A 20,637-nucleotide genomic window follows, 5' to 3' on the forward strand; every position below is an offset into this window, starting at 1 on the left:
AAGAAGATAGTAATAAAAGTGGTTGTGCAATGTTAGTTCACTTAAACTTTCGATCCAACCCATGTAATGAGTTTTAGGTCAATGGCTCCCAAACCACAAGGGCTTTAGGGCACTAAGTGTAGAATCCCCCTAAGGACTTACTAACTCGAGCTGAAAAGGCTACGAAACCAACTAACCACCTTGCCCCATGCCAAGACTCTACTATTTGACGCGAGATCATTGCTGATTAGGCATGATTGACCTGGTTAATAAGCAAAGTCTTTGTGGAACAATTATTACTTTATTTATAACAATAACTAAACTTTATTTTTTTTAGAACAAAAATATAAAAAATTAACTCAGACGAAAAGCAAGTGCTTCAATCTCATCCCCACAAATCATGTTGGTGTGAATGTGCTAATTGTGAAAGGATTACTCGTGAATTAGTGTCAAAACAACAATAAATAGAAAAGACTCTACTGTGGAATTAATTTCCACCATGTCCATTTGTTCAAATGTTTAAAATAATCTATGAATATTAACTTAAAAAAAATGAAAAATTTTAGCATTCTAAAAAATTAAAAATCTAAAAATTTTACCTTTCCACCCCTAAACTTAAATCACACATTATCCTCAAGGTGTGAAAAAAATACAGAAAGAAAACAAAAATATTAAAACCTTAAAAACTGAAAAATAGCTAACAAAGACAAAAGAAAATAAAAGAAAGAAACAATAAAAGAAAATATAAAATAACAAAGGAAACAGGAACAGAAATAAAAGAAAAGACAATGAAACCGACACACCTGCGATTCGAAGTGGTGACCTGCTGACAAGAAAGAAACAGAGGCGCTGGAAAATATTGGGAAAAGAAGCAAAATTTCAGTGCTCTGGAGAGTTGAACCCATTTCCTCATCTCTCCTAACTGGCGCCGTACCCACGAGCCCAGAGCCGTGAAAGCTATCTCCTTCATTTCCTCTTTCCCTTCATTTCTCATGGAACTGAAACCCTAGCTTCCATCATCAACCCAGAACGTCAAAACATGAATCCATCTCCATCTCTGTCAAAAACGGAACCCAGCCATGGCGATCTTTGATTCTAGCCCAGATTGTCACCATCGTGCATTCCTCTGCGAAAACTGAGGTAAAGATCTCTCATTCTCTCTGCGATTATGGTCTCCACTTGGCGATATCTTAAATAAAAATGCATCCAACCATTTCTCCCTCTCGTTTTCACAACCGAAGCTCAAATGAAAACGAAATTCTGACTCATGCATGTATGTTTTCTGTATGTGGACTTGGGGATCCGAGTAAGGCCCCGGGGAATAGGAAATGCAAGGAGCAATGGCTCACAAATGAAGGTGCTGTACACACAGCAAAGATGGTTGCAAGAACTCGGATCTACAAAATGAAAGGTAAATCAAATCCCTCCACTGCGTTAAAATTCAGCATGGTTTAATATCTCTGAAAGTCATACGGATTTGTGAAATGTTTCTCTCATGCATTTATAGACCTAAAATTTCATCAATGCTCATGTAATTTTCTGTGACATGGCTTTGATGAATGCCCACCTCTGTGTTGCCTGGACCACCCCCAAACTATATGTAAAACAATATTTTAATGAAATATGAGAGTGAGTGAGCGAAAGATAAATGTTGATGAATGGATGATGAATGCTCACATAAATGTTGAAGAATGGATGACTGATGAATGCGTATTTTTGTATCTTTATTGTTTCGTTTATAGAAGAGTAAGGTTTATATCCCCCTTCTTTTTCATGTATTTTTTTTTCTTTTTTCTTGTATTACGAGGAGTTAGGTTTATGTTCCCCTGACTAGGTGTAACTTACTTTTTGTTATTAATAAAATTCTCCTCATACCGTTTAGGTTTTCTAAAAAAATAAAATAACAAAAGCAATAACCTACCATGGAACGCTTCCCAGTTTCAACCAGGGATAAGCCTCTCAACAGAGAGCAGGAAATCCAACATAGGTTTGAAATTTGATGAATACTTTCCACAACTTTGTTTTTAATTTTTAATTTTAATTCTTTCAGAGTGTTCGTCCTGTAATGTTTGGCAAAGCCAGAATGTCATTGTTCAAGCATAATTCGATGCAAATAAGTTTGTTTGGCAAGCATTGATCAACTAGCCATTTGCACTGCATTTTTTATCTAACAAATACGAGAACGCTTTCACATAACATCAATACTATTACATGCTACACCACATATTAACAATAAGCTTCTATTCGCATATACCATTTGCTCGAAGTTTGTTTCTGATCTGACACATATGTGCCACAGCATCACAGATGTTCAATCTTTCTCTAGGCAACTCCGCTGAGCAAGCAACACCAATTTCTAAAACAGAGATTAAACTTTCTATGATTAGGACACGATTCCTTGCCCTCCCCTCGTTAGGATGATTGCTCTCTTGAACAAGAACGGGATCCAAAACCTCTTCCACTTGCTCAGGCATAGCTGCCTTCACAAAGCTATAAAGGTTTGAAGTTCCCTGAAACATGTCATCGATCGGTCTTTTTCCTGTAAATATTTCCAACAGGAGGATGCCAAAGCTGTACACATCACCTTGTGTCCACACTTCATGTCCCATGCCATATTCTGCATTCCACAATTCAGAACATTAGATTCTAATTTTCTAGTGAAGTGCTAAAAGCTCATTTCATGTTTGAAAATTTTAAAATAAATACTGCACAATTTTAAAATACTAGCTAGGGAAAAATAAACCACCAAGTGTATTTACCTGGAGGAGCATAACCAATAGTTCCCTTGATCCCTAAAGAGCTTGATTGATTTCCCGAAGAATTTTCTGCAGCTTTTGGTAGGAACCTCACCAACCCGAAGTCACCTACATGTGCAACCATGTCCTCATTGAGAAGAATATTGCTGGGTTTGAGGTCACAATGAACTATTGGCGTCTCACAATGATGATGGAGATAATCCAATGCCATAGCAACATCAATAACAATATTCAACCTCTGAGAAATTGTTAAGCTCCTTGGCCTCTCATTTGTCTCACCAATTGTATGAATTGGATACAGCCATTCCTCCAAGCTCCCGTTAACCATGAACTCATAAATTAAGGCCTTGAAGTCGTGACCGCGATAATCAAAACCAGAACATGCTGAGAGTACCTTGACAAGATTACGGTGTCTAATATTTCTGAAAGCCTCGCACTCAGCAATAAAACTTTTGTAAGCTCCGCGACGAACGAGGTTGAGTACCTTGATGGCAACTGGAGTTTCACCTTGCTCAAGTAGTCCTTTATAAACGGACCCAAAACTGCCCATACCGACCAAGTTGGTTGAGGAGAATCCATTTGTTGCCTTTAGAAGACTTTGGTAAGACACCTGGGGAAATTTGTCCGAATCACTTGCAGGTTGACCCTTTTTGTCCCTCCGTGAGCAATAAAGGTACAAAAAGGTTAGTGCAAAAATGACTCCAAGAATCCCACAAACGAGGGAGAGAACCAATTTCATGGTCAAGCTCAATCCTTTCTTTTTTGCATGCTGGAGTTTGCACTTTGGCAAATGAAACTCAGGTATGCCCCCACAAAGCTTGCTATTTCCTTCAACTGATGTCGCCGTTGCATTCTTGAACGCTCCTTTGATCGGCAACATGCCCTCAAAATTGTTATAAGATAGATTCAGAGATTCCAAAAATACAAAACGTTCTAAGAATTCTGGAATTGTGTCTGACAAGTTGTTGTGAGAGAGAGACAATTCTATAAGACCTCTTAGTGAACTCAAAGTTGATGGAATCGTCCCATTAAAGAAATTTCCATCCATGTATAGGTACTCTAATTTTATACAACTAACAAGACTTGTGGGAATTTTACCGAATAACATGTTATCAGAGATATCTAAATACTCTAGATTTATTAAAGTTCCTATGTTCTCTGGCAGGGAGCCTGTAAAATGATTTTGAGGTAAACTCAATACATACAAGTTCAACAGACCAACGATTTCTTGCGATATGATACCGCTAAAATTGTTAGCATCAAGAGATAAGATCCTCAAATTCTGACACAGAAATAAACACGGCAGGATGTTGCCTTGAAGTTTGTTGCCGTCTAAGTATAACTCATTTAGTTGACTTAAATTTCCGAAAGAGGATGGAAGATTGCCACAAAGAGAGTTCATACTCAAATTTAATAGATATAACTTGTGCAGCTTTCCTACACCAGGGGGAACGTGACCTGATAATTGGTTCTCAGACATCAACAAAACCTCTAAGTTAGCCAGATTTGCAATCTCATTCGGGATACTTCCTAATATTTTATTTCGACCTATATTGAATTTTTGAAGAGAAGAAGACAGGTTTCCTATGCATTGAGGTAAGGTGCCCCCAAAATTGTTGGTAGACATTAGGAGAATTTCTAAATGGGTGGCATTGCTCAAATCGCAGAGAAAGGTCAAGTCATCAATTCCCCCACTTCCGAGATGGTTGTCAGCAAGGGTTAACAGCTTAAGCTTATGCAAATTTGTCAAAGGAGGGACCTTTCCATGCAGGTGGTTACCTGCCATCGCCAATCTAATTAGATTTGAGGCATTAGATAATGAAACAGGAATAGGTCCACTGAATTGGTTTTTGTTAATGGAAAATAGTTGGAGCCTCGGAATGACCATACCTAAGTTTGAGGGCAGCGTCCCTTGGATTTCATTTATTATCATAGAAAGGACTGTGAGAGAAGAGAGATTAAAGATTGACGGAGGAAGCATACCCGAAAAGCTATTTACATCGAAAGCAAGAAAGCTAAGATTGGTCATTCGGCCAAAAATATCAGGGACAGTGCCACTCAAATTATTAGAAGATGCGGAGAACTGTTCAAGAGATGATAAATTTCTAAAAGAAGGAGGGACTCCCCCTGTAAAGTGGTTAAAGTGTATGCGAAAATTTCTTAACTTTGACAGGAGGCCAAGCTCATTCGGAATTTTTCCCATCAGCACATTGAAACCAACAGCGAGCCTGAGGAGCTGAGAGCAACGCGACAAGTTGGTAGGAATTTCTCCACTCAGTGAATTGTTGTTTAACTGTAGGTGTTGCAATCTGTGCAGGCGGCTGAATTCTGGAGGAATTTCATGGCCTAAGCTGTTGTTTTGGAGATCAATGACTCTCAAAAAACTCAAGTTCCCAACATGCGGCGATATAGATCCTCCAAGTTTCAAGGACCCCAGGCTCAAGCTTGTGACCCTCTTATGACGACGACCACATGTAACGCCATGCCAAGAGCAAAAGTGGATGGTTTCATTCCATGAAGTCAGGACTTTAAAAGGGTCATGAGTTATGCTAGCCTTGATTTCAAGCAAAGCGAGTCTATCTGTCTCATTTCCCGGAAGGGCGAAACAAGGAAGGCAAGAGTGAAGAATGAAAGCATGCATAAAAAAGGATGACAAAAACACTGCAGAAATGGAGTTGTAAAACCCCATCCCCATGATGATGATATTTGTTTTGTGCGAAAGTAGAAATGGAGTTGTAAAAAAGTTGAGCTGTATTGATTGTTTGTCTAGCAGCTTTAGCAGCATCCAATTTATAATCCGAATCAGAGTGCTCTGTACCTAGTGGATCAGCCGCCCCAATCGCTATCGTACTCGATGAGGGATGTCCTGACAAAAAAATGTATCTTTTCTCTTAATTTTATGAATAAATTCAATATAAATCTAATTTTGTGAACTAATATTAGGAATGTTCACTTTTTTGAAGTCATTGTATTCATTCTTTAACTTAAAACAAATGAAAAAAGAGAGATATTAGTTTTGTATGAAATTTTTCTCTTTGATTAGAAACCATATGACATAGCGACTAACTTGATAAATGTGTTGTTCTTGTTAAGAAATTTTTATGGGTACCAAAAATACAAGTTAGGTGACGTATTATTCTACGTGTTATAATAAAGGTGAGGAAGACAAGGTTGATATATCTTACTTCTTATGTATATTGATATAAAAAATATAAAAAAATAAAATAAAATAAAAAACCAAATTCACAAGTAACAACACCATATCATGGTATTCGAATACATAAAAAATTGCTCGTTCCTGTTCATATCGATAGTATGCTAATAAAACAATAGTTAGCTATCTTATTGTATAATGACAATTCCTAATTTTGGTGTATTATTGTGTCATTTGATTATGCCAACAAATAATGTTCGTCCTCACTCCTCTAGTTCCAGATTGGGTGCGTGCTTGCGTCTTGTGAATGGATTGAGGATATACACAAAAGAATAGGTAATGGGAACTTAGGTATGAGCAAGGCTGAGATCAAACAACCACTGCGGCAGAGGCGGCTTTGGGGGACCAAAAGGTGCTATTGCACATGGTCCCAACTTTGAAGGGACTTTTAAATAACGTTTATATTAAAAAAATAAAAAACTTAGTTTATTAGTACTATAAAATCTCATTGTACACTTTTTATAATATACCGCCGAGGTTCTCTAGAAAAAAAAAGAAAAAAAGAAACAAGGAGAGATGGAAGATTATAGCAAGTGAAGAGAGCTATCGCTTAGTTGTTCGCGTATTACTCATGAAAGTCGTATTGTCTGAAGGGGTAAGACGAAGCTAAGGGTCCCGAGGTTAGTGTTCAAAACTTTCTATGTACTTTTTTGACATAGCATTTGGTCTTAGGATTGGTACTGACCAAGTGATCGGAGCCACTTCCTGTTCTCTAGCCGCATCTGACCACTATGAGTCATTAGAAAAAGATCCAACTTTTTCTTTTTTTTAATAAAAGGGGACAAGTTGGTGACTTTACCATGATAGTTCATCCTTCCGGAGGCAGGTAAGACTCATGGAGGCATTTCAGCCTCCCCTGGCCACCATCGTGCGATTCACCAACGCTTAGAATCGAACCCAGGAGCCATGTGGAATACGGGCCTAGAATTCATCCCTAACCATTGGGCCACCCATGGTGGTTGAAAAAGATCCAACTGAACCACCTGAAATTTAATTCTTTATGTTTCTTCGTGTAGCTCGTATTGGGAAAGAAAGACATGTGGATTGCTATCAAAGTCTGAAATACTAGTAAATAATAACATAACCAACTTCCATAAATAGCCAAACGAGGCATGCCCAACTCGCCGATGCCTTAACTAAATCTTCTTAATCTTGTCACCATTCCCACTGTGTACTTGATTCACTCCGCTACAACCCACATCGTCGACATAATACAACCCCCTTCTCTTAGTACCATGCCTAATTACAACCCTAGTTTGGATATTTGGAAGTAATCAAAAAAATAGAAACATTAGTATGATATAACCCAATCGATTGGTAATTTGATTGACTGATAAAATATGATTTGATAATTCCGGAAGAAGCAAGGTACTATGTAAGGATAAGGATGAGGTGAGTGCAATTGGACCAGCCTCTGTTACTCAGATAATATTTCCAGCCTCTGTTACTGAGGTACTGTAGAAGGATAAAATGAGGTGAGTACAATTGGACCAGCCTCTGTTACTGAGATAATATTTCTATTGGCCACGACACTCTTTTGAAGGATGAAAGAGAGACTTGTCATGCATCATGTGATCACGATCTCTAGAGGCAATTTAGACTTTTTCCGAATTTCCTGAATTATCCCGATCAACAGAGAGAGATACTTGATTAAAAAAAGAGACAATATTGTCTTCTCTCCCGTGATTGCAGTAGGCTTAGGTTTAAGATTTTCAAGGACGGCAGGCTCAACCTTGTGACCCTCTTATGATGACGACCACATGTAACGCTATTTCAAGAGCAAAAGTGGATGGTTTCATTCCATGAAGTCAGGACTTTAAAAGGGTCATGAGTCATGCTAGCCTTGATTTCAAGCAAAGCAAGTCTATCTGTCTCATTTCCCGGAAGGGCGAAACAAGGAATGCAAGAGTGAAGAATGAAAGCATGCATAAAAAATGATGACAAAAAACACTGCAGAAATGGAGTTGTAAAACCCCATCCCCGTGATGATGATATTTGTTTTGTGCGGAAGTTAAAAACTCAATTTATAAAAGAGTATAGCAGGACTGATGGTTTGTCTAGCAGCTTTAGCAGAATCCAATTTATAATCATAACCAGAGTGCTCTGTACCCATGCAATGGATCTACAGCCACCGACATCTTAGTCGATGAGGGATAGTTTGCATTCACCTGACCAAAAAAAATCTTTCTTTTCTTTTGAACTTAATTTTATGAATAAATTCAATTTACATCTAATTCTGTGAACTAATATTAGGAATATTTCACTATTTTGAAAATTATTGTATTTATTTTTCTTTAATTTTTTTTTTAACGAACGATATTATCTACACTAAGGGGTGGAGAGTGGGCTAAGCCTCACAATGTGCTATCAATAATGTGGTTTTAAATTCACCTTTGGTGAAAATTGAACATAAGACCTCTCACTTCAAGTGAAGAGGAATATCACTAGATTGTAAAATGACATATTCATTCTTTAACTTAAAACAAATGAAGAAAAAGAAGAGAGATATTGGTTTTGTGTGAAATTTTCTCTTTGATTATAAACAATATGACACAGTGACTTGCTTGATTTTTTATTTTTATTTTTGTAGGACATAGTGACTTGCTTGATGAATGTGTTCTTGCTAAGAAAATTTTATGGATATCAAAAATACAAGTTATATGGTGTATTATTCTACGTATTATAATAAAGTTAGGCGACAATGTTGACGTATGTCACTTTTTGGGTATATTAATAAAATAACAAATTTACGTTTTATATTTAAGTAAAATAATAACACTGCATAGTCATGTCCGGATACATCAAACATTGCTCATTCATGTTCATCGATAGAATGCAAAAAAAAAAAAAAAAAAAAAAAATATATATATATATATATATATATATATTTATCTTTGGTTTTGTACAATGACAATTGCTAATTTTGGTGTAGTGTTGTGTCATTTATTTATGCCAACAAATAGTGTAGGTCTTCCGACTCCTCTCCTTCCGGATTGGTGCGTGTTTGCGTCTCGTGATAGGATTGAGGATATACACAAAAGATTACGGATAATGTTAAGAAGACTAAATTTGTAGATAAAATTTACAATCTAAATAATGTGTCATTAGTAAGAATCATCACGTTTATCAAAGCTTAAGTCATAATTTAATTATCAACTTTCATATCATTTAGTTTACAAAATTTTATTTACAAATTTTATTTTACTAACATTATCCAAAAAACAAGTAATAGAAACTTTACCACGCGAGTAGAGAAAAGAAAAAATAAATAAAAAAAGCTCCACCACTCTAAGTTATAAGAGAAGATAAAGGTTTTAAGTCACAATTACGGTCACTTGATACCATTAATGTATAATTTAGTAGTACTTTTATACGTTTGTAAGATTTGTTAAATGAAATTCAACTTTAAGAGGATCAGCTTTTGTGCATCAACACTTGATTGTCTCTAGCATTGGACAGTGCCGTGGTAGACTGGTAGATGTAGCTGGCATTCATCAATTATTACTAATCCATTTCACAAGAACTCAATGATTTAAATGATTCTCTTCAACGGTTCCAATTTCTCGATCCGAAAGTTCCAAACATAAAAATCAAAATAGATCTGATTCCGAATGAAAGGCCCTTTTCGTGGCTGGCTCTTTTCATGGCTGGCTGATCTGATTCCGAATGAAAGGCCCTATTCGTGGCTCGCCTGCAGCCAGCCTACAAAAGTCGACCATAATTGGAAAAGTTGCACATTGCAATAATTTGTAAAGTTGTACTATTGCATCGTAATGATTTGGAAAGTTGCATCCTAATGTGGAGACAAAAATGGCTATTGTACAAAACTGCGTTTTCATTTCGGTCAGGATTCTCACATGAAATGTTTTTTTTTTGGTGTCTTCTGATAATGTAACATTCCAGAAAAATACTGTTGCACTTCAATTATATTAGACACCCACATAAGTCTTGAACGGTCGAGGTATGCTTTAAAAGAAATGAATTATTATCGAGCTATATTATTAGAAATAACAAAAGTATGTCTATATATTCATAAGTTTTATATCTGAAACGAGTTTTTAAGAAACTGCTTGGGTTAAAAAAAAAGTCGTTTTCGGGAGTAGTTTTGATTGATTGAAAGGTTTGAAAGAGAACGTTGTTCTAGGGGATGATACATGTTGTTACCGGATTCAAAGGATTAGTCTATCCTTCAGGCCCACATAAGTCTCAATAAAATGACAAAAGAAAAGTTAAATATTTGAAGTAAATGAATAATCTTAAATTATGCTAGAAGAAACCCCTCATAAACCAATTAAAGCAGCTGAATTCATATAATAAAATCAGTCTCTATAGAATTTACACTAAGAATAGAGAAAATAATATTTAATAAACAGATGATTGAATCACATTATTGCTAGTTCATTGTGAGGCTAAGCCCATCCATCCCCTTTAGTGTAGATAATATCGTTTGTTAAAAAAAAAAATCATTTGACAACTAATTTAATCACATTATTATCTGCATGTGAAATAATTTTTTATAACCGGCATTACATGTCTCTTAAGATGTTTTGAACGTGTTTAAAAATAAAAATAAAATTTAATCACGTTATTGTTAGCCTATTGTGAGGTACTAATTAAAAAAAATCACACAAAATTAATTATTAAAAAAACACTGGTAAAATGATGAAAATGCCCCTACCTTATTTGATGCATTATTTTGGGATGTCTTTGAATTTTTTGTCTTGGGGGCATTTTGTCTAAATTTTTTGTTGAAACTTGGGGACACCAAAAACACTATTCACTTTTTGTGTTGGCTTTATATATAGATTACTAGCCTACCAGCTTGAAATAAGTGTTGAAAGATAGCTACTACATTGTTTTGATTCTATTTTATTGCTTAGCTTACAAGTTAAGTTGGAAAAAGTGTGTGCTACTAGACTTTGCGATGGTCAAACTGTTAGCTTTATAAGGTTATACAATTAAAACACAAACGAATGAGTGACAAACCTGATTCCAGTTGTAACCATGGTACTCGAGTAAGGAAGGAGAAAGGGCACAGCGACACCAATGTCTTCTATAAACTCCTAGCATAATACAACTACTCCATGGGAAGCATTATGTTGTGTGTTCTTATGCTTATAGGGACCGGTGTTTTTATATAGGCTAAAAGTTAGGGTTTCCATCCATAAAGGAAACCTAAACTTACTTTTTTAGCCTCCAAGTCAAGTGTCATAATCATATTCAATTAAGGATTCCATCAATCATATTTCCAATATAAGACACCTTATATAGGATTGATATCTTTAAGAGATCAAATCACAATCAACATTATTCTCCAATATTACATTCCTATTACATGTAGTAGACCACTTAAAGGTTGATTTATATTGGATAAATCCAACACAAACTAGAGTTGGAAATTGCCATCTAAATAGTTTTAGCAGTTTGGATTTCAAATTAGAAACATTTTTTTCAAAATATCAAACTGATGCAAGGTGCAACGGCTAAAAACAAAATAAAATGAAAAGAAAAATTGATATGCAGAGTCTATTATTTCCTAGTGCAAGGAGAGCCCTGAAAACCCCAAAACCCCATCTCTAGTACCAACCTACAACATAGACAACTAGAAGAACAAAGCTGAACAATTTCACAAACAAAAAGGCACAAACTAAGAAAGAAATCTCTCTGCATATTTCATTCACTCAAAAATGGTCTAACATCCCCACCTTCCAGCAAGAAGTAGGTTTTATCACCAACTTGTAACTTACATTCAAAATTTAAAAGGGCAATAAACTTAATAGCATTGAAAATTGAAAATTACATAAAGAAAGGCTATTATCAGCAATAAAAACGTCATGGCTGTTATGATCAGCCAAAAAAAGGCCCCAACCTGTTATTAAGTTTATTAAGTAGTACTTAATAATGTTAAGCATTCAATTTATCCCAACGATCCATAAATGAACTAGCCATCATATTTGCATCATCCTCTCTGGGTTGGAGAAAATTCGCCTTCGAATTTGCATCTCTAGTATCTTCGTTGTCCACTTTGAATGGAATGAGATGTTTCACATTGAACACATTAGAATATGGCTAGGCAACTTTAGGTGATAAGAATTGAGGTTAATCTTTTCAAGAATTTCATATGACCCAATCTTCCTTGCAAACAGTTTATTGGAATCTCCAACTGAAAAATGATCATTCGTCAAAACTGCCCAAACAAATTCTCCCACATCAAACTCCACCATTCGCCTTTTGGAATCTGCATGAGCTTTATATTTTTGACTTGTTTCTTGAAGGTGCTTGTGCGTCATGCTATCGATCTGCTTGACATTATCAACGAAACTTTCATCTTTGCCACTAATTCTTTTCGCGTTTGGTACAGGAGCAAGATCAACTGGTGCTAGTGGAATTAAGCCAAAGACAGTGTAGAAATGACACATTCAGGTGCTGCAATTGACGGAACAATAGTAGGCGAACTCCACAATACATAACGTGGTCCAATGACTTCATATGCTAACCAACTAAGCAAAGCAAAAGGTCCTCTAATTAGCGATTCACAACTTCAGTTTGCCCATCAGGTTGAGGATGAGACGCTGCTAAGATTCAATTGTGTATTAGCTAATTTTTGCAGGCTCTTCAAAAAAAAAAAAAACTCAGAAATTTAGTGTTCCGATCAGAAACAATCGATCTTGGTAACCCATGAATTCGATATACATCATGAAAGAATAACTCAACAACTTTTGAAGCATCCATTGTCTTCTTGCAGACAATAAAGTGAGCCATCTTGGAAAATCGATCCATTACACAAAAATTGAGTCTACACCGCAGTGAGTACGAGGCAAACCTGAAACAAAATCCATGCTTATATTTACCTATGGTTGTGATGGAATGGGTAATGGCATGTATAATCCAGCATTTAGCACTTTGCCTTTAGAAACTTGACAGATTCGACATCGTTCTACAAAACGATATACATATTTGCGCATGGTAGGCCAAAAAATAAAAGAAAGAAATAAGCTTAAGGTCTTGTCCCTTCCAATGTGGCCTTCATTATGCAACTCTTGTATGATCCTCAATCTTAAACTAGACTCTGGTATACAAAGTTGGTTCCCTTTAAAAAGAAACCCATCATGCAACACATATTATGTTATAGTTCCATGCTTAACATCTTTATCAAATGTAGAGAAGAAAGGATCGGTTTTCAATAAATCCTTCAAAGAGTCAAACCCCAATACTTGAATTCTCATTGAGCTAAGTAAATATTTCCTCCGACTTAAAGCACCTGCAACCTGATTTTGCACACCGGCTTTGTGCTTTAAGAAGAATGTAAATTCTTGCAACTATGCTGCCCACTTAGCGTGCCTCGTTGGTAATTTTTCTTGATTGTTTATATGCTTTAAAGAGTCATGATCGGAGAACATAACAAACTCTTTGTAGATCAAATAGTGCCTCCAATACTGCAATGCTTGAACAATGGCATAGAATTCCAAGTTGTTTGTGGAATAATTCAATGTTGAATGATGAGTCCATATTATGCCATATATTTCACCCTAGTCTTAGTTATAGTTTATTGGTTATTTTGGAAGAATTTTGATATTTTGTTATGTATTTTCAATGTAGGACATTTGACTTCCTCTTGAGCAAAAAGTGACCAAACGGATGAATTTTGGATGATTCCAATTGGAGGATGTTCATAAGTCTTTCAAGATGATTGTATCAAAATTGCAGATTTTTCTGTCAAGCCGTTTGACTATGATGATGAAATTAAGGCCCAGTGCGCAACTTTTACGAATTGATGTTTCTACACATTTTGGGTATTTTGGAGGTCAAGATGACATATTTTGAGGAAGATTCCTTTTGAGGATTTGTTAGGGACATCTCAAAATTTAAAAAGAGACCTTTTGGGACCAAATTAGAGTTGACTTGCTCATTCAAAAGTCTGATTTCCTGAGAAGTCCGAATTTTAGTTTAAATAGGAAATCTTTTATTTTCTAGTTATCTTATTCTATTATGTTTTCTAGTTTTATTCTAAGACCTTTTAGGGTTTTATTTTGTAGTAGTATAAATAAAGATATTTAGCCATTAAGATTAGAGGGGGAGGAGACGCACTGCTTAGGAGAATCCGGCTTAGAGAGCGTTTGACGATTCAAGTTTATTTATAACTATCCATGTTCTTAATAATATTTTGATTTATGGTTGTTCATAACTTATTTCTGTTTGCTAGGGCAATGCCTTGAGACTTAGCATGAATATATAGTCTTTATTTAATTGCTTATGATATCATGCACACATACTTTGAATTATTAATCATTGTGTTTAAACTGTCTCTATATCTTAATGCTTAGCTACCATTAGGATGTTTAGATAAGTAATCGGATGCAAGGTCGGAATGCCACCGGAGGATTGAATATTGCTTCTTGTGATTGATAGTTGTAAGTTCACCTAGGGCGAATGTCACGTCTTAGGGGTTGCATGGTTTTTCAAAAGCTTTTCACAAAGCGTAATAAGTCATGCATGTTTATATTTGATCTGAATGCCACAGGCAGATTGCATGTTTGATATACGTTCTAGCTTGAATGTCTCAAAGTTGCATGTGTAATTCATAAGTAATTGGTAAAACTACATAAGATTGTTAAGGTGATGGCGGAACCCTAGTGTCATTTTACCATTATTTTCTAAGATTGTTCCCTTTCAAATTGGTTTCTTTAATTGTTTTTCTTCAATTGTTTTAATTTAAAATTCGTTTTTAACATTCTAGGTCATAAAATCAACATTTTTGAAACTTTGTTTTAAATAGTTAATTAAGAATTAGTTTAAATACAAATTATTCAAACAATCTCTGCGGAAAACGACCTTGCTAAAGCTGCTATACTACCACTACCTTGTTCTCTTGCAAGTATTTTTTTAGTGTTTTTATCCTTACTTTGGTAGGTGGTAAAAATCATATCATTGAATTATTTAGTTTTTCACTGAAATAAGCAATATGCTTCCCTTCTTGACATAAAACAGCTCCAATACTTAGAACAACTCCAATCCCAATCTTGGATGCATCGCAAGATAGCTCAAAAACTTTTGAGAAGTTAGGTAGCACAAGCAATGAAGCTGAACTCAACTTTTTCTTGATTTGATTAAAGGCAGTTGCTGCTTCTCTATTCAAAGAGAACTTTCCACCTTTCATACATTCGGTGATTGGAGCCATAATGGTGCTAAAGTGCGGAATAAACCTCTATAAAATAAGGCAACTCCATGAAAACTCCGTACATCATGTATGGATTATGATGTAGGCTATGTGGTGACTACTTCAACCTTTTTATTATCCACATAAATTCCATCTTTAGATACAACATATCCAAGGAATAGCACATGATCAGTCATGAATGTACGCTTATTTAAATTTGCATAAAATTTCTCCTTTCGCAATGAAAGCAACACCTCCCACAAGTGCTGAACATGTAAGGCATGACTTACGTTGTAGACAACAGTGTCATCAAAATATACCACCACACAAGTTCCAATAAAAGACTAAAGTACCTAATTCATAACTCGCATGAAAGTACTTAGAGCATTAGTCAACCCGAATGGCATGACCAACCATTTGTATAAGTCTTCTCGAGTCTTAAAAGCTATTTTCCATTCATTGCCCTATCTAATGTGAATCTGATGATACCCACTTTTCAAATCAATTTTACCAAACACGATGGCACCACACAGTTGGTCAAAAGGATCATCAAATCTTGGCATCGGAAATCGATACTTAACTGTGATTTTGTTGATCGCTCAACTATCAGTGCACATTCTCCACATCTTATCAGTCTTTGGCACCAACAAGGCATGAATCACACAAGGGCTTAAGTTTTCTTGAATAAAACCCTTTGTGACCAACTCCTCCACTTGTCATCTCAACTCCTCATGTTCAGTAAGGCTCATCCGGTGGTGTGCTTTGTTTGGAAGGCTCGATCTAGGTACCAAGTCAATTTGGTACTAAATAATTCGTGATGGAGGCAAACCATCTGGAATATCTTTCGGAAACACATATGTGAATTCCTTTAACAATGGCTTAGCCAATTCTGAAATTGGACTATCAATCTGCCCTTTCTCTTTGCCAACCAGCACATAAACCACGTCACTTTGCTTCATTTTATTTATGAACTTATGATAAGTAAGGAAATTAGAACGCTCCCTATTAGATGGTTTAGGCCCGAAATCCTCAGAAGAAGCAAGCACAATACGCTTATTATCCCATGGAAAACTGTAAGTATTTCTCCGACCATCATGGGAAACATTTCGATCATATTGTCATGGTGTCCCCAAAAGAAGATGGCAAGCAACCATGTTAATCACGTCACACGAAACTGTAAACACGAAAAATTCCTGAAACAAGAACACGTGTACAAAATATATCTTGTATTAATTAATGATTTTGGGGTTACAATCTCTTTGTAATTTGATCCTCTGATTCGATCTCTGTAAGGTGTTGATTTGTGGATGTGCGATTGATCCAAGGGCCGTTGGTGCTTGATCTTGGATGAACAGTTTGAAGTTTCTTCAAGGGCCGTTAAGGCTTGATCTTGAAGGTTGAGGGAAGTTTCTTCAATGGGCCTTCAAGGCTTGATCTTTGAAGGTTGATGAACGGGTCTTCAAGGGGGCTTTTGGGCTTGATCTTGAATATGGTTGTGCGGATTTCTTCAAAGGGCTTTTGGGTTTGATCTTGAAGGTTGATGGATGAGGGGATCTTTAAGGGCTTTTGGGCTTAATCTTGAAGAACGATTGGATGTGCGGATTTGTTGAGGTTGTTGATCCAAAGGGCCATGGGGCTTGATCTTAGGATGAACGGATGATGAACGATGAACACTTTCTTCAAGGGCTGTTGAGGCTTGATCTTGAGTTGGTAGAAGTTCTTCAAGGGGGCTTTTGGGCTTGATCTTGAATAATGGTTGTGTGGATTTCTTCAAGGGCTTTTGGGCTTGATCTTGAAGGTTGATGGATGAGCGGATCTTCAAGGGCTTTTGGGCTTAATCTTGAAGAACGATTGGATGTGTGGATTTGTTGAGGTTGCTGATCCAAAGGGCCATTGGGGCTTGATCTTAGGATGAACGGATGATGAACAATGAACACTTTCTTCAAGGGCCGTCGGGGCTGGATCTTGAGTTGGTGGAAGTTCTTCAAGAGCCGTTTGGGCTTGATCTTGAAGGAGGATTTGATGAAGAACGAAGAGTGCTTTCTTGATCCTTCGAGATTTGCTTGAGAGCTTTAGAGTTTCAAGGCTTCAAGGTTTTGGTGTGATGTAAATTCCCCCATTTTTTCTTTGATGGAGAAGGCTATTTATAGGCCAAGAGAATGAATCACCACCATCCATTTTTTTGGTGAAGTGAGTGGATGTTGTAGGTGAAATAAGTGTGTGATGTTGGTGAAGTAAGTGTTTGAGGTTGGTGAAGTAAGTGGAAGTTGTAGGTGAAATGAGTGTGTGATGTAGGTGAAGTAAGTGTGTGAGGTTGGTGAAGTAATTGGAAGTTGTAGGTGAAATGAGTGTGTGATGTAGGTGAAATGAATAAAGGTTGTAATTTTAATACATTGGTCAACATTTATTTCACTGAAATTTCAATGTCTACAAATACCCCCACTTTAAGGCGCGTAGTATACATGTGCTTGTCACGGGTAAAAGATGCGCTTTGAAGTCCCTTAATGTAGATGTCGATCTAAGGGCCGTCGAGGCTTGATCTTGAGTTAGGCTGGAGATTTCTTCAAGGGTCATTGGGGCTTGATCTTGAATTTGACTCGAAGATTTTCTGGTCCTCCAATCGTTGATTTTCCACAAGCTTAATCTTGAACTGGGCTGGAGGGTTTTCTAGTCTCCTCCAAAGGTCTAAACTTACTCCTTTTATTTGGAGCTGAATTTGATTCAAGGGTGGTGAACACTTGATTTTGAATCGGACTTGTGATTTCTTCAAGGGCCATCGAGGCTTGATCTTGAATGAAAATAGGACCACGAACAGTTTCAGGATTCAGACACATAGTAGGCAAGCACGAGGTGGAGGTGATGGCCTGTTTCTTTGTTCAATCTTTCCAATTCATATTGAAGAGGGTTGGGGATGAATCAGCACCTGCAGTTATTGCCTTTGCTGACGATCCACAAGATTGATGTTTCATTATCACTGGTCTTATCTGTTCTCCAGGCAGATGTGGTATATTATCTGGAAGTGTATCAACCATTGAAGACGACTATTCGAGAGCAACGCTAGATAATCAATCAGGGAATAGGTTCTAGGCAGTCGGTTCTAGATTGGAAGGCTGATTCCAAGTACCGGTTGATTGCTCTCTTTTTTCTTGCCCTGCAAGTAAGCACAAGGACAAAGGAAAGGACATGTAGAAAGCGTGATATGAGATACTCTTGCTTTCGACCTTGATGATATGAGATACTTTTGCTTTTGAAGAAGTACTGGCGATTTGATGGCGTCGCGTGGCGAGGCTTTGCTCTTTGGCGATGGTGCCAACGAAAGGTTGTTGAGGCTTCTCGAGCTCTTTGATTAGAACAATGATGTCGAGCTTGGATTTGACTTAAACTCCTCCGTCTGGATTATGCGGTTCTGTAGGGGAGGGCGTTGTGCTACAGTGATTTGTTCCAGCTCCTTGTACTGCATTCTTCTCTGCTTGTTTCTTTTTGCATAGCCAAGGTGGTGCACAACCTTTTGCCTTTAAATGGGCTTTTAGAGCATCACTTCTCAGCGATTCATCCATGCTTGGCAGCTTCAGTGTAAAGAGCCGGTATCATGTTAACTGTCCTGAAGTATTCGCTGAGGGAATTCGAGACTCACCAACAGTTGAAGACGAGCACTCGAGAGCAACGCTAGGTAAGCAACCAGGCAAAGGTTCTGGGCAATTAGTTCCAGATCGGAAGTTTGATTTCGGGTTTCGACTGATTGCCTTCTTTTTCCTTGTCTTGCAGGCAAGAGCAAGGGTAAAGGAAAAGACAGGGAAAAAGCATGATATGAGATACATTTGCTTTCTCCCCTGATGATATGAGATACTTTTGTTTTCGAAGAAGTAGCGGATGAATCAGCACATATATTTGTTGCGCTTGTCTCCACATGCTTTGATCTACTGTTTCCTTCTGCCTCATCCGTTCTCCAAGCATCTGGTATCTTCTTTGGGGGTATATCAACAGTTGAAGATGAGTACTTGAGAGCAGTGTTGGGTAAGCAATCAGGGAAGGCGGTTCCAAGCAGTCGGTTCTAGACGGGAAACTTGATTCTAAGTGCCGACTGATCGCTATCTTTCTCTTTGTCTTGCAGGGAAGAACAAGAACAAAGAAAAGGAGGTGGAAAAGGCATGCTATGAGATACTCTTGCTTTCAACCCTAATGATATGAGATACGTTTGCTTTTGAAGACTTGGTTGAAGAGGTGTTTTCAGGGAAGAAGAAAACTGAGCATATTGAGAGGTTTGGTTGCAGCTGCATTCTCGTCTCCAACTCCTACAAAAACAGATGTCATCCTTTCAAAAAAGGACTAAGTATGCTTTCATTTTGGTCACTTTTTTGCTTCAAATCTGCTTCAATGTGACTCTAATCACTGTTTAAATGCTTTTCATTCTTTTTCTATCTGTACAGCTTGGTTTGTCAATGTTAACACTCATGAAACTGCTGCAACAACACTTCGCCTGCTCTGTTGAAGGATATTTTGCATTTTTTATTACCAAATCTTCAACAACATCTAACATGTTTAGCAGTTTGTAAATATCTCTTTCTAAACTAGACAATATTTCTAGACCTCCATATACCAGCATTTGTTAATTTTTTATATACAGAAGCTGGTTTAGTTTTTAGGACACATGGAATTGTTAAGGCAACATATATAGCTGTTATATTTTTTGTATCTCTATGTGAAAGTATCTGTTCATTTTTTGTATGTAAATATGATAGTGCTGATCCAAACATAGTTCTAACTGCTGTGATGCAATTGAAAACTTTCATGTTTGTCCCTAATTTCACAAAATTGAACCTTTTCTTTGCAGAGCTTTTTGAATTTATTTGTTATCAATATTGTTGCTATTTTCCAAAACCATTTTTCAAGTCTTTCATTCACAATATGATCACGTTTTAAAACCGGCATCAATGCACGGGTACTTATAGCTAGTATATACATATATACTAGCATATGCCCCACACTTTGTGTGTGAAAATAATTTTCATTTTTATTTTAAAATGGGAAAGAGAAAGGGAGAAAAAAGAATGTGGATTAGAGAGAAGTTTTCTTTTTAGGAAAACTAACGAAAAAGTCAAAAAAAACTTTAGTTTTAATGAAAAAGGGCAAATAAAGGTGTAGTGAATAGTATCAAGGAAAGGTAAAAATGTGGTTTTTCGTTAAAAGTGAACAGTACTAGGAATGTTTCGTTAAAACTCTCTTTCTTTTTTATATTTTATTTTTCAAAATTAGAGAATGACAGGATCACCCTTGGGTGGGGTTTTGAAAAAAAAAATTGTAAAATTTAGTTTATGTGAATTTACTTTACTGCCTATGATTTTGTTTTATGGTAGAAGATAAAATAATTTTTTTACTCTTTTTGGTTGACAAAGAGAGTTTTATTAATGTAGTTTTGATATATCCAACTTTCCTATAAACTTTTTAAGGAAAAATTTAGAGTGAAGGTATGAGAGGGATGGCAAGAGAGAGAGAGCCCTCAACTGTCTGTAATTGCTTATTTTCTCTTGTAG

The 20,637-nt window shown here is 36.6% G+C and overlaps 1 protein-coding gene across 1 annotated transcript; it reads right to left on the reverse strand.

Moving 5' to 3' along the window:
- Positions 1-2,116: 2,116 nt before the first annotated feature.
- LOC137735684 (putative LRR receptor-like serine/threonine-protein kinase At3g47570) lies at positions 2,117-5,559 on the reverse strand. Its single transcript, XM_088697840.1, has 2 exons — positions 2,739-5,559; positions 2,117-2,596 (listed from the first exon to the last, which is right to left on the reverse strand). Exons 1-2 carry the CDS (start codon positions 5,518-5,520, stop codon positions 2,220-2,222), a joined length of 3,159 nt encoding a protein of 1,052 aa, XP_088553966.1. The 5' UTR covers positions 5,521-5,559; the 3' UTR covers positions 2,117-2,219.
- Positions 5,560-20,637: the final 15,078 nt, after the last annotated feature.

This window comes from Pyrus communis, chromosome 7 (genome assembly GCF_041283825.1).
Source record: "Pyrus communis isolate YQ-2024b chromosome 7, ASM4128382v1, whole genome shotgun sequence".
In the NCBI taxonomy this organism is placed as follows: Eukaryota; Viridiplantae; Streptophyta; class Magnoliopsida; order Rosales; family Rosaceae; genus Pyrus; species Pyrus communis.